The sequence below is a fragment of the Hemiscyllium ocellatum genome, chromosome 11 (genome assembly GCF_020745735.1).
Source record: "Hemiscyllium ocellatum isolate sHemOce1 chromosome 11, sHemOce1.pat.X.cur, whole genome shotgun sequence".
Taxonomy (NCBI): domain Eukaryota; kingdom Metazoa; phylum Chordata; class Chondrichthyes; order Orectolobiformes; family Hemiscylliidae; genus Hemiscyllium; species Hemiscyllium ocellatum.
The window spans coordinates 101,172,903-101,187,549 of record NC_083411.1 but is presented as its reverse complement, the minus strand read 5'-3'; the positions used below and the strand labels follow the sequence as shown (position 1 = coordinate 101,187,549).

At 41.8% G+C, this 14,647-nt stretch overlaps 1 protein-coding gene across 1 annotated transcript in view; it reads right to left on the bottom strand.

Moving 5' to 3' along the window:
• med12 (mediator complex subunit 12) overlaps window positions 1-14,647 on the bottom strand; it is a 197,583-nt gene that overhangs the window by 30,843 nt on the left and 152,093 nt on the right. The window contains exons 32-34 of the mRNA XM_060832767.1: window positions 6,287-6,376; window positions 3,007-3,116; window positions 970-1,105 (exon numbers count right to left, since the gene is read on the bottom strand). Of these exons, the coding sequence (XP_060688750.1) occupies window positions 970-1,105; window positions 3,007-3,116; window positions 6,287-6,376 (336 nt within the window). The remainder of the gene's footprint in view (window positions 1-969; window positions 1,106-3,006; window positions 3,117-6,286; window positions 6,377-14,647) is intronic.

The following is a 14,647-nucleotide window of genomic DNA, read 5'->3' as shown; positions in this document are numbered from 1 at the left end:
TTGTTATACCAGTATACCTCTAGATTTTTGTTACTGTTACTGTGGCAGAAATGGGTCACTTTGTAAATTGCTTTGCTAATTGCAGGGTAAACTGCAACTTACTCCACTGAGACAGCAAATTTCAAACCCCTTTCACGCAACGGATAAACAGTTCTACCCTGAGTTTCTTTACAAGGTTCATGTAGGCTCTCGTTCTTCTCCATTGTGCCCTGGGAAAGTGGAGATCAAGCAAAAATCCCTCAAAAGTAATGGATCCAAAGGCCCTTGCACATCAATTTGAAGAATTGATTATAAGACACCAAAAAGCTGCTTTAGTCAGAGAATGATAAATAAATATCACCATTGGAAGTGTATCACTTTGTAACTTAGAGACTGCAGGCAAGATTTCTTTCACCTCATCAAAAGTGCACAACCTTGAGAATAAATTTAATTGCCTGCATATCAGAAGGACTCATGTCAATTCAGTCAAGCTACACCTTAAATTATATATCGAGTCCTGGTCACTAAGGGACAATCAAAGTCTGGAGGTGATTCATAGAAGTTGACCAGAATTAACCTATTGATTAAATATACGTAAAGCAAAAACTTTTATTTCCTGTAATAAGATGGGCATATAGAGTACAGAACATTGCAGAAATTGATCTTTGCATTAATGGAAGGAGGTGCTTATATACAGCTTGAAAAATAGATACAAATACAAATTAAACAACAGAACTAAAGTACAGGTTAAATCAGCAAAACAACATTTTGTTTTGTCATACATTACAGACTGAAAAACATGATACAGATTTAGAAGGTAATGGAGCTAACAATGTGGAAACACTGAAGCACCTTAATGCTGAGAGTACTGAAGGTTGTTTACAATGAACTACGAAAGGTTGACTTGTTTCCTTCATCAACAGCAATATTGTGTAAACTTTCTTTACTATTTCTACAAGATGTTTAGGAACAAAGGAGAAAAGGTTTTACCCTGAGTTTTTTTACAAGGTTCATGTAGGCTCGCTTGTTCTCCTCCATACTGCCTTGTGAGATGCTTGACATGTCTGCTGCCAGAGTTCCATTAACCAATACACTGAGCATATCCAGGACTGTAGTGAATAGCTCACTAGGAAACAAGACAGTTTATTCTCAGGGACATTTCACAGCAATGTATATATACAATGTATACACCATCATGCCTATTCCAACATGGGAACCTCCGAAATGTCCACTTCCTTCCTCAATCGAGGACTCCCCAATACCCCCATTTTGACAGGGCCCTCAACTGGGTCCATCCATCTCCCACGCTGCGGCAATCACCCCACCCGCTTCCCTCCTACAACAGAAATATGGTTTTTCTTGTCCTTATCTCCCATCCCACCAGCATCCACAGCCAGAAGATCCGCCACCTCCAGACACATATTACCATCCCCTCCTTTATCTGCCCCCTGCAGAGACTATTCCCTTCAGGACACCCTGGTCCACTCTTCCTTCTCTCCCAACATTCCCCTACAGCCCCACGGCACCTTCCCCTGCAATTGCTCAAGGTGTAACACTTGCCCATTTACCTCCTCCTGCCTTAGTAGCCAAGGGCCCAAACATTGCTTCCAGGTGAAGCAGCGTTTTACCAGCACTTCACACAATCTAGTCTACCGCATTCGCTGTTTACAATGTTTACACTAGGGAAACAAAGCATAGACTGGGCAATAGCTTCTCAGAACACCTACATTCTTCCTGCAAAAATGACCCTGAGCTTCCAGTTGCCTACCACGCCAAACCACCACCCTGTTCACTGGCCAATATCCAGGTGTCAGGCTTGCTGCAGTGCTCCAGCGAAGCTTAGCAAAAACTGGAACAGCACCTCATTTTCTGCTTAAGTACCCTGCAGTCTTCTGGACTCAGTATCAAATTCAATAACTTTAGGGCTTGAACTCTCCTATGTCCTAGCCCCCATCCCCACACACCAGGACTTGTTATCACACAGGCTATTACACACAACTCATTGTTAGACGCTAACAGTCTCCATTAATAGCTATGTACCCTCCTAGCCAGATCATTATTCACTCCTTTGTCTGTCCAACTCTTTTTTTAGGCTCTATCCTTACATATCATTCATTCCTTACCTATTCCCTCCACCCTACCTTTTGCATTAATACCGACATTTTCCTAGCTATCATCAGTTCTGAGGAAGGGTCACTGGACCCAAAACGTTAACTCTGATTTCTGTTCACAGATACTGCCAGACCTGCTGAGCTTTTCTAACAACCTCTGTTTTTGTATATACAAGATGTGTTGGCTCCAAATGAGCTTCGCACATGAACACCGATGGTTATAAGATAGAAATTAAGGTTAAGAATCAAAGATATGTTTTCTCCTCTGTAACACAACGTCAAAAGAAGCTGTAGAAAATCCAATTCTAACAAACTACAAATATTTCAGCAGAGATCAAACAAACCTCACAGCTAAGAATATCTTGGCTTATACAACTCACCTAATCAAAAACTAAACTTGCTGAATTGTCACTGAAGTTCTGCAATCAAACTTGAAAATATACTGATTCTTTCACTGTTTAAGTAAACAAACTGACCACCATGCTTTACGGTAAGAACAAGAACATACTGCATTTACTGGAAATCTGAAATAAAACTAAAGGTTGAAATACTCAGCAGTCCTAGCATCATCTGTGGAAAGACAAACAGAGTTAACGACTTTAAGTTCCTCAGTACTATGAAAGATCAGTGATCTCAAAGCACCCATTGTGTTTCTCTTACCACTGAGGCTACCACACTTGTTGAATATTTCCAGCAATTTCATTATACCTGGAAGCTCTGCATACAACATTCTATAGCTAGCAATCCTTATCATGCATGCAAAATGCAGCACAGCACAGATACCAGTCCACAAGTTATTTCAGAAAAGTCAGAGAATTGCATGGCTTTATTATTTACCACACCGCTGAAAATGGCAGGAGAAGCAGCAGTTGCATTGCTAGAAGCTTCAGAACATATAAGTAACTATGGTGCATACTTGTTGGACTGCATGTCAACTGTTCCACTGCTAATTATGTCCAAGAGAAGAACAGCCCATTCAGTGGTGCCCTGTGTGCTACGCTGGACAGTATCGAACATCCCACCTACCTGAGAAGTAAATCAGAAACAAAAACATGCAATGAGTGATTATCCTTTCAAAACCTATTGGCTCAGCACTGAATTTAATCAAACCGTAGGTTCAGTTGATCCTACAATTAAACATTTGACTGAAGGCAATTAGAAGATATGAGGCGGCGATGACCTTGTGGTATTATTGCTGGACTGTTAGCCCAGACACCCAGGTAATGCTCTTGGGACCGAGATTTGAATCCTGCCACAGCAGACGATGGAATTTATGTTCAATAAAATTAAGAGTCTAATTTTGTCCATTAACCCAATGTCAATTGCCAGAAGTACCTATCTTGTTCAATAATATCATTAAGGAAAGAAAACTGCTAGCTTTATCTGATCTGGACTACATGTGGCTCTCGATCCACAGGTGTGCAGTTGGCTCTTAACTCCTCTCTGGGATGGACAATAAATGCTGTCCTAGCCACTAATGCCCTCACCCAAGAATGAATAATTTCCAAAGGTAAACTTTGCCATTCAGTTCCTGAGTAAAAGATATTCAGAGGACCAGAGTAAGTGACCAGTTCGCCTGGCTCCTTAATGAGACAGAAAATATTGACCTAATATTGAGGCCAGTGATACATCCAAATCAATTTTTAAATAATCCTGCAATCAATGAATGTTTTCACGAGGAGTAGGGCTTGAGCTGAAAGCAGCTTGAAATTTAAACAGGAATCTGTTCTGAAGAATGGAAGTTTAGTTGCAAATTAAGCATATATTAAGTTAAAAGGCTAAACTCATCCCTACACCAATAGGAAAGACAGAACAACACCATAATGAATACAAATGCAATCTGAATTGTATTTTACTAACTGATAGGCATTTGAGCAAACAAAGGGCTCTAATTTGAGCCCTTTGATTCCTGATGAAGGGCTCCTGTCCGAAACGTAGATTTTCCTGCTCCTCAGATGCTGCCTGACCTGCTGTGCATTTCCAGCACCACTCTAATTTTGGCTCTAATTTGAGCCAAGCAGACTTGTTCCAAGACAATTTTCTGAAGTAGTGGCGGATACAGCGTAGATTCAGTATAATTTCATTAATACAGGTTACATAATGGAATTTTTCAATGCAGTCTTTTGACACGCTGGAAATGTTGCACATGATTTAACATTTTTCTGTGGCCCAGTATCATCTTGGATGAAGAAATAATATGTTCAAGGTAACAGCCATTGTTCTTTACTTGTTTAGACCATAATATATAAAATTCATTAAATTACAAAAATTAAGGCAGAGAGACTGCTCATTCCTGTAACTGAAGTTTGTAATAAAGAAGGAATTAAAAATTACAGTTAAAGTAGTTTACAGCACAGAAAAAAAAAGAGGTCCTTTAGCCCATTGAGTCTGCACTGGTCAAAATAAACAGCAAACCTTTCTAATCCCATTTTCCAGCACTTGGCTCATAGACCTTTATGCCTTGGCATTATAAATGCACATCTGCCTTTACCATCCTTGCAGGCAGATAGTCCCAGGTTCCCACCACTGTCTGGGTAAATTTTATTTTCTCACATCCCATCCAAACCTCCTGGCCCTTACCTTAAGTCAATGTCCAATGGTCGCTGATCTCTCCTTTGGGGTAAAAGTTTCTTCCTGTCTACCCTAAATATTTCCCTCACAATTTTATATATCTCAATCATGGCCCCTTTCAGTCTTCTTTGCTTCAAGGAATGCAACTCTGGCCTATCCAATCTCTCTTAAGTAGTAAAACTCCCAGGCTAAAAACATACTGGTAAATTTCCTCTGAATCGTCCCAATGCAATCTAATGAAGAATCATATAGACTCAAAAAGTTAGCTTGCTTTGTTTCACCATGGACGCTGCCTGACCTCTGTGATCCCCAGCAGTTTTTTTGTTTTCAGTTCAGACTCCAGCATCTGCAGTACTTTGCTCCTCTTATGTGTTCTTGCATTGAATAAAGAACAGTACAGCAAGAACAGGTCCTTCAGCCCACCAAGCTGACACGAACACAACATACCATTTGTTATGGACCAGGCCAGCCCCCTCAAAACATTTCAAGAAGGTAGCATAGACCCTAACTTTGCTAGTTGTTTAAGCCAGCGTACAGGGGAGAGAATCAGCTGGTTAAATCAGATCGTTTTAAACAAAACAGAATGTATTTACAAGATTACTGAATGAAACACAAAGAATAGAAAACAGAATAACAAATAATCTATCCTATCCAAAAATCCAACAGATCATCCCACTTAATGATGCTGCTCCAAAATACTTGTAACAATCCCCATAAATACCCCTTGGCAGAAAAGGTAAGATCAAACACAAGTTCTTATAGGCAAGGAAGAAAGAGAGAGAGCTTTTGAATTCTTGCTTGCTTCTGAATTCTAGCAGCATTTAACACTACTACTGCTAAAATCAAACCAGAGAATAGCTGAGCTGGGAGACCTGGCCATTCCCTATTCATTATACAAGCTTTTTTAAAGACTTGAAAGCCTTCTACCTGAGGCAACACCTATTAGCTGTAAACAAATTGGCCCTAAAATCCATGCAAACTCAGACTTTTTGGAATCTGTGTCATTTACAACCCATCTGGAAAAAAACCCAAAGACAGCATATCCTTGTTAAAGGAGCAGCTTTGTCACACATTCAAAACTAAAAACTTTTGCCTTTACATGATACATATCCCTCTACTTCCAGTCTATTCATATATCGATCAAGATGTCTCCCAAACACTGCTATTGTATCTGCCTCCACTGATATTGTTATGATTTGGGAGTTTCCACATTTTTTAAAGAAATGTAATACATTCCAAGTATTGGGTTTTAAAGCAATGCACGAAACAAAAGGTGGTTGGACCTCACCAAATACTTTAAAAACAATATGCACTCTACAGGAATCATTGAATACATCATACCCTGGGACAGGTATTGCTTTGCAGAAGTCTTCCCATCAGGTTGTGAACATGGAGACTAGAACATTCACGTTCAAAATGAAGTCTTTTCCCAATCAAAATGACACAATTAGTGTGTAATAAGTTTCAGAAAAACAAAACTGAGAAAGGCAGGGAAGGTAAATGAAATGAAGCAATGCCCAAATGTAAACCGGAGAGAAAATGAATGAATAACAAAGGTTAGAAAGAGACCACTCTGGCTGTAAGGCAAAGTGCTTAAAAATAATTTCTCTTTAAACAAGCCTTACAAGATTTAAGCGGAGTTTCAGAGCTTCATGCATCATCTGTTTGGCTTTGCAGTCATCCTGGTACTGATCTTCACGCCAGTTTGTTACAATCTGAGAAGAGAAAACAATATGATTATTGAATTTATCTGCTGGTTATCAGTTAGCTAGTGCCATTCTTTCCACAAATTAACCTTCTGTCAGACTGAGACAGTTATTTCATAAGAAACTTAGCTATTTAGATATAAATAAAGTTTTCAAAAACAGGTAAAGGTATTTGAGAATTCAAATGCAGCTTTTATACAAGAAATTAAGCTAAATTCTTTGAACCATTCACATAACCTTTAATCCTTGTAGGGCTTTTCACAATATTGGAAATGCCATCAGCACTAAATTTCACATAATTCTTCAAGGCTTGAAAGGAATCACACTTCAAATCTAACTGAAGTCTAGAATATACTGCATTTGTGCACTTATTCAAATCAGTAAAATGTGAAGTTCAAAATCCTATTCTTTATTTCAGTAAACTCATATGTCAGGATAATCGAGATATTTGAGCTCATTATCCTCATTTTGATTTTTAAAAAGCCTGGTTAAGTACAGAAGGTTTCGACTCTTGATCCTGTTGGAAAGTGCATTAGTTTGGATACTGGATGAAGTCAAAACTTGACTTAGCTGTAATCCATTCTACACTTACTCACGAGAGACCCATGCATTAAAATGGCACTTGGTTGAGGCAGTAGATGCAGTTGGAGCTCATGTAACATTTCCATTAAAGAAAATGTTTTCAGGAGCAGATAATCAACAATTAGTGGGTGGCACGGTGGCACAGTGGTTAGCACTGCTGCCTCACAGCGCCAGAGACCTGGGTTCAATTCCCGACTCAGGCGACTGACTGTGTGGAGTTTGCACGTTCTCCCCGTGTCTGCGTGGGGTTCCTCCGGGTGCTCCGGTTTCCTCCCACAGTCCAAAGATGTGCGGGTCAGGTGAATTGGTCATGCTAAATTGCCCGTAGTGTTAGGTAAGGGGTAAATGTAGGGTATGGGTGGGTTGCGCTTCGGCGGGTCGGTGTGGACTTGTTGGGCCGAAGGGCCTGTTTCCACACTGTAAGTAATGTAATCTAAAAAAAACAGGAGACAAATTCCTTGAATTGGTAGGACAAAATAAAATTCTGAAGTTGTTACATCCAGAATGGAAACAGTTGGTGCATTATGTTTATATTGAAGTTCTGTTCCTTGACAACAATTGACAGGATACAAGATTTATGAAGCACAACAGGCTTCAGACAGATATTACACTTCAGTACAAAGCATTTGTGCAGAGAGACCTTTGTTGCCCAAAATGACATAATTGTAAGATGTTTGTTTTTTTTATAAAATCTGCTTTTATGCTGCATCATTTGACACTAACAGCTTTAATATGCAGTTTTATATTACGGAGAACAAATTCAGGTTCTTCAATGTATCCCAATAACTTAAGTCCCTCATTCCCAGAACCGTTCGTGTAACTTTTGTTCTGCCCCTCTATTTATAAAACCTAGGATCCTACCTTTCTCTTCTTGCCTTGCCACACTCAACAATTTGTGCATCTCTGGATCTGTCTGCTCCTCAACTCCACTGGAACTTTACCTTGTCCTCTTAACCAATTATACCTTTTATTGCCTCTCTTTGTTCAAACTGGATCACTTTTCAACGCCACTCACCTGCATTCTGCTGACAAGCCCGCACAGATCCCACTGTCATCATCCTTGCCCCCCAAGAACCCTGAGGGGAACACCACCCCTGCCCATGACTCCACCCACATTCCCCCCACCTCCACACCCACTCCAGTAACCGGCCCCGCCCCCAGTCCCAGCTCCACACTCACACCAGATCCCAACTCCCAGCCTTGCTGAGTTTTCACCATCACTCCAGACCTCCCCCTCACTGAGGACGAACAATCAGTCCTCAGCAAAGGACTCAACTTCATCCCCCTCCGTCCACACATCAATGAATTTAATACACGCTGTGACGTCGAACACTTCTTCCGCCGCCTCCGCCTCCGAGCTTACTTTCACAATCAGGATTCCCGCCCACCTTCCGAGGACCCCTTCGCCCACCTCCAACACACTGCATCCACCTGGACACCCCACGCTGGCCTATTACCTGCCCTCGACCTCTTCATTTCCAACTGCCGCCGGGACATTAACCGCCTCAACCTGTCTACCCCACTCCCCCACTCCAACCTCTCACACTCTCAATGCGCCGCCCTCCAATCCCTCTGCTCCAATCCCAACCTCACCATCAAACCAGCTCAGATAACGGGATGGTCTGGCGCACTGACCTCTACACCGCTGAAGCCAAACGCCAACTCGAGTACACCTCTTCCTACTGCCTCCTCGACCATGACCCCACCCATCACCAAACCATCATCTCCCAGACCATACAGAACCTCATCACCTCAGGAGATCGCCCACCCACAGCTTCCATCCTCATAGTCCGGGAACCCCGCACTGCCCGGTTCTACCTCCTTCCCAAGATCCACAAGCTTGAACATCCTGCCCGACCCATTGTCTCAGCATGTTCCTGCCCCAATGAACTCAGTTCTACCTACCTCGACACTGTCCTATCCCCCCCTAGTCCAGGAACTCCCCACATACATTCGAGACACCACCCATGCCCTCCACCTCCTCCAAGACTTCAGTTTCCCGGACCCCCAACGTTTCATATTCACCATGGATGTCCAGTCCCTCTACACCCCCATCCACCATGACCATGGCCTCCAAGCCCTCCGTTTCTTCCTCTCCTGATGTCCCCAACAGTACCCTTCCACTGACACTCTCATTCGTTTGGCTGAACTGGTCCTCACCCTTAACAATTTCTCCTTCGAATCCTCCTACTTCCTCCAGACCAAAGGGGTAGCCATGGGCACCCATATGAGCCCCAGCTATGCCTGTCTCTTTGTTGGCTATCTAGAACAGTCAATCTTCCGTAATTATACCGGTACCACACCCCACCTCTTCGTCCACTACAATGATGACTGCATTGGCGCCACCTCGTGCTCCAGCGAGGAGGTTGAGCAATTCATCAACTTCACCAACACATTCCACCCTGACCTTAAACTTACCTGGACCATCTCTGACACCTCCCTCCCCTTCCTGGACCTCTCCATCGCCATTAATGACGACCACTTGACACCAACATTTTTTTACAAACCCACCAACTCCCACAGCTACCTGGATTACACCTCTTCCCACCCTATCTCTTGCAAAAATGCCATCCCGTATTCCCAATTCCTCCGCCTTCTCCATATCTGCTCCCAGGAGGACCAGTTTCACCACAGAACACAGCAGGTGGCCGCCTTCTTTAGAGACCGCAATTTCCCTTCCAATGTGGTTAAAGATGCCCTCCAATGCATCGCGTGCACATCCCGCACCTCCGCCCTCAGACCCCACCCCTCCAACCGTAACAAGGACAGAACGCGCCTGGTGCTCACCTTCCACCCTACCAACCTTCACATCAACCAAATCATCTGTCGACATTTCTGCCACCTCCAAACAGACCCCACCACCAGGGATATATTTCCCTCCCAACCTGTTTCTGCCTTCCGCAAAGACCGTTCCCTTACTTGACTACCTGGTCAGGTCCACGCCCTCCTACAACCCACCCTCCCATCTTTGCACCTTCCCCTGCCACTGCAGGAATTGCAAAACCTGCGTCCACACCTCCTCCCTCACCTCCATCAAAGGCTCTAAAGGAGCCTTCCACATCCAAAGTTTTACCTGCACATCCACCAATATCATTTATTGTATCCATTGCTCCCGGTGCAGTGTCCTCTACATTGGGGAGACTGGACGCCTCCTAGCAGAGCAGTTTAGGGAACATCTCCAGGACACCCGCACCAATCAATCCCACTGCCCTGTGGCCCAACATTTCAACTCCCCCTCCCACTCTGCCGAGGACATGGAGGTCCTGTGCCTCCTTCACCGCCGCTCCCTCACCACCAGACGCCAGGAGGAAGAAGGCCTCATCTTCCGCCTTGGAACGCTTCAACCCCAGGGCATCAATGTAGACTTCAACAGTTTCCTCATTTCCCCTTCCCCCACCTCACCCCAGTTCCAAACTTCCAGCTCAGCACTGTCCCCATGACTTGCCCTACCTGCCTATCTTCTTTTCCATCTATCCACTCCACCCTCTCCTCTGACCTATCACCTTCATCCTCTCCCCCACTCACCTATTGTACTCTATGCTACTTTCTCCCCACCCCATCCTCCTCTCACTTATCTGCCTGTATTCCTGATGAAGGGTTTTTGCCCGAAACGTCGATTTTACTGCACCTCGGATGCTGCCTGAACTGCTGTGCTCTTCCAGCACCACAAATCCAGAATCTAGTTCCCAGCATCTGCAGTCATTGTTTTTACCTGGATCGTTTTTCACTTTGTCACTTGTCCATCCATTCCATCAGCAGACCTACATTCTCTTGAAGGTTTGTCAGTACCCTCAAAAGTTTGAATCTGTCTACAATTGTGTCCTGTACACCAAGACTAGGTCATCAAGATGTTTTAAATACCTAGTACTGACACTTAAGGAATCCTGCTGTATGCCTTCCACTAATCAAACAAATTTGAGGTTACACCATTTCCTTATACTGTCTTCTCATATCAACTGGAGTGATACAAAAGGTTTTCCAAATGATTTCAGTGCCTGACTGGGGCAGAACTAATTTGCTTTCTTTTTGCAAATGTCACAGAATAACAGTATGGAAGTCATGCTGCAAGTAGTAAGGACTTTGGTGAGAATATGGCTGCTGTACTGCAGGCAGCTTGACTTCTTTAATGAAGGAAGGATATATTTGCCTTAGAGAAGGTGCAGTAAGACTCTATTAGATGTTTCTTGGAATGATTGGGCTGTTCTATGAAGTGAAATGGAGTACAATGGACCCATACTTTCAAGAGTTTACAAGTTGAGAGGTGATCTCATTAACTTGCATGAAAATATTAAGAGGCCTAGTCAGGGCAGATGCCAAGAGGCTGTTTCCCCCAGCTGCACAAAGACTCAGAGATCATAGTGTCAGGATAATAGATTGAAAATTTATGAGAAGAAATGTACTCACTCAAAGAATACTGCATTTGTGGAATTCAGTATTCCATAGGTTTGTGGATGCTCAGTCATGGAATACATTCATGACTGAAGTCAATAGATTTTTAGACAAAAAGTGAATCAAGGGATTTGGGAATAGTGCAGAAAGGGGTAGCTGAGACAGCAGATCAGCCATGATCTTATTAAATAGCAAAGCAAACTCGTGAAGTCTGCACGAACTACACTTGTTCCAATTGTTTTACTTTAATACCCAGAAGTGATTTTTTTCTCTATTACCAAATCAGCTGCCATTTTAAATTCTTATGCTTCACCCTTCATTGTTGACCAGTTGGAAATTACATTGATAAAAATGACATTTAGTTGGCCAATCTTTCCCAGCATGACAACTGCTGATGCTCGTTATTGATGCTTAGCTGTGCAGAGTAACCAAAGTAACTGATGGTTGTCAATAACTATTGAACCATATTCCAAAAATTGTGATGCTCAAAATTAAAAACAGCAGACAACTGGGAGAAGGCAAGTTTAATCCAATATCATTCTACAATACTTGGTGTTTTAGTCCTTTTCCACCTGACTGTGCAAATCAATTCAAAGTAGTTTCCTATAAATTGATTTATTTAATGTGGAGTCAGAATTGCTCAGGTGACAGAGCATCTATTTGAAAGACAAAACCAACATGTTTCAAACCCTTACTTCATTTCTCAAAGGTTATCAAGTTGGCATAGCCGGTAGCATCCAAAGTCTAAGTCAAAAGAGTGAATGCCCTACTTCAAGATTTCAGCACATAATTTCAGCTAATTTTAGTCATAAAGTCACGCAGTATAGTGCTACGGACTAGGCCAGATCCCTCAAACATTTCAAGAAAGCAGCCCAAACTTTGCTAGTTGTTTTAAGTAGGTGCAAAGTGGATATTCCAGGAGAAATGCCGTTGATCAACCCAGTTAGTTTTAAACGAAACAGAATTTATTTACAAGAATACTGAATGAAACAAAATCAACAGAAAACAGAATACCGAACAATTTAACCTCTTTGAAAACCCAACAGGTCATTCCAACTTAATGATGCTGTTCCAAATACTTGCTATTATCCCCACAAACAACCCTTGGCACAAAAGAGAAAAAATTAAACACAGATTCTTACAGGATAGAAATCAGACAGAGAGTACAGGCAGGACTGGCTTCTTTGCGTCCAGCAGCATTTTCCACACCACTGTTAAAAACCAGACTGAACCAGACAAAAGCCGAGCTGGCAGAACTGGCCACTTCACTTTCATTGTACAAGTGTTTTTCTTTTAAAACTTGAAAGCCTTCTGCCTGAATCAGTATCTGTAAGCTAGTATCCAACTTGCTCTAAGACCCTTCAACCCAAGATGTTTTGGAGTCTGTGTTGTTTATGACCTCCCTGAAAAAAAAGCCAAGGACAGCATAACCTTGTTAAAGGAGCAGCTTCATCACAACAGAAACAGGTCAACAATGTCTATACCGATCAACAAATACCAAACTACACTAATCACAATTACCCGTACGTAGTCCATAGCCTACAATGCCTTGGTGTCTTAAATGTTATGAGTACCTGCCTCCACCACTCTCTCAGGCAGCATGTTTGATATAAAAATCTCAGATCTCCTCTAAAGCACTTAGTCTTCACCTCAAACCTATTCACACTGGTCTTAAATATGTCTACCATAGAAAAGAAATATTCACAATCTATGATGTCTATACCTCTCGTACTTTCATATATTTCAATCAGATCCCTCCTTCAGCCTTCACTGCACAAGGAAAACAAACCCAGCTCCATCCTCTCATAACCGTCTTTTCATCCTGGCAAATCTCCTCTACACGTTCTGCAGTGAATTCACGTTCTTCCGATAGAGTGGTGACCAAAACTACACATAATATTCCATCTGTGCCCTAACCAAATGTTTTATAAGGTTGTAACAAGAGTTCCTTGCTCCTATATTCTTATACTCTGGCTAACAAAAGCAAGCATACCAAATGCCTTCTTCACCACTTTATCTACCTGTTCTCACACCTTTATGGACTTGTACAGCAAGGTCCTTTTGTTCCTCAGTAGTGAATCACTGTGTATATCCTTCCTATATTGGACGTCACAAAATGCATTACATTATCTTTAACAACATCAAATTCCATCTGACATTACTCTGCCCATTTTACCAGCTGATCAACAGCAGACTGCAGCCTGATACCATCCTCCTCACTTTCAAAATCACCACCAATTTTCGTGTCATCTGTAAACTTTATTATATCTTCTACATTCACATCCAATTTATTTTTGTATTTTTTTTAAAACAATGACAGTATTCAAAGAGGAGCAAGGGAGTTCCCTACAGTGGCCTAGCCAATGTTCATTCCTCACACTAGACTGGATGATCTGATCATTTACATCATAACTATTTTGGGAGCTTGCTGCACACTAAATGGCTGATAAGGTTCTTCAATTACAGTTGTTACAATACTTCAAAAGAAAGAAAACACTTGCATTTACATTGCACCTTTTGATCATGAATGAAAGCATTTTGAACCAACTAAGTATCTTTGAAGTATAGTTGTTGTAGTATTGTAGGAAAGTACTTCATTGGTTGCATGCAAAAATATTTTTGACATCCTCCTATCAAGAAAGATGCTACATAAATTATCTTTATTCCTTTTTACTCCATTAAGTTCACACAAAGTCGTTTCTTCAACATCACTAAGTTAATTTCAGTGAACTACTTCAAATAGTCAGACAATTTTTGAATAACTAAATTACAGACGATAGGAAACTTAGACCCAGTAGGGCATTTCTCTGCAAATCCAGCCTAATGCCAGGGTCCTGTTTTGCAATAGCTCTTCTTCCATTTTAGATTTAATCACCTTTCCTTTAAAAATGAAATAATCTCAGTTTCAACAAACTTCTTAAGGCAAAACATTCCACATTCCATACCCACTGTAAAGAAAACTGGAATTATAAAAAGTCTAGTGATGACCATGAATCCATTGTCAATTGTCAGCAAAATCCATCTCGTTCACTAATGTCCTTTACGGAAGAAAACTACCATCCTTATCTGGTCAAGACTACTTCAGACTCCTGTAGTACAATGTGGTTGACTCTTAATTGCCCTCCTGGCAATTAAGGATGGGCAATAAATGCTGGCCTAGCCAACGAGGCCCTCATCCTGTGAATGAATAAATTTTTAAAAAAATAAATCTTAATTCTCCAAGTGTTAATTTTAAACTGATGACTTCCCGACACTTACTTTTCAGCCAAATAATCTATCCCTGTTCAAGAGCATTATTTTGGATGGTTG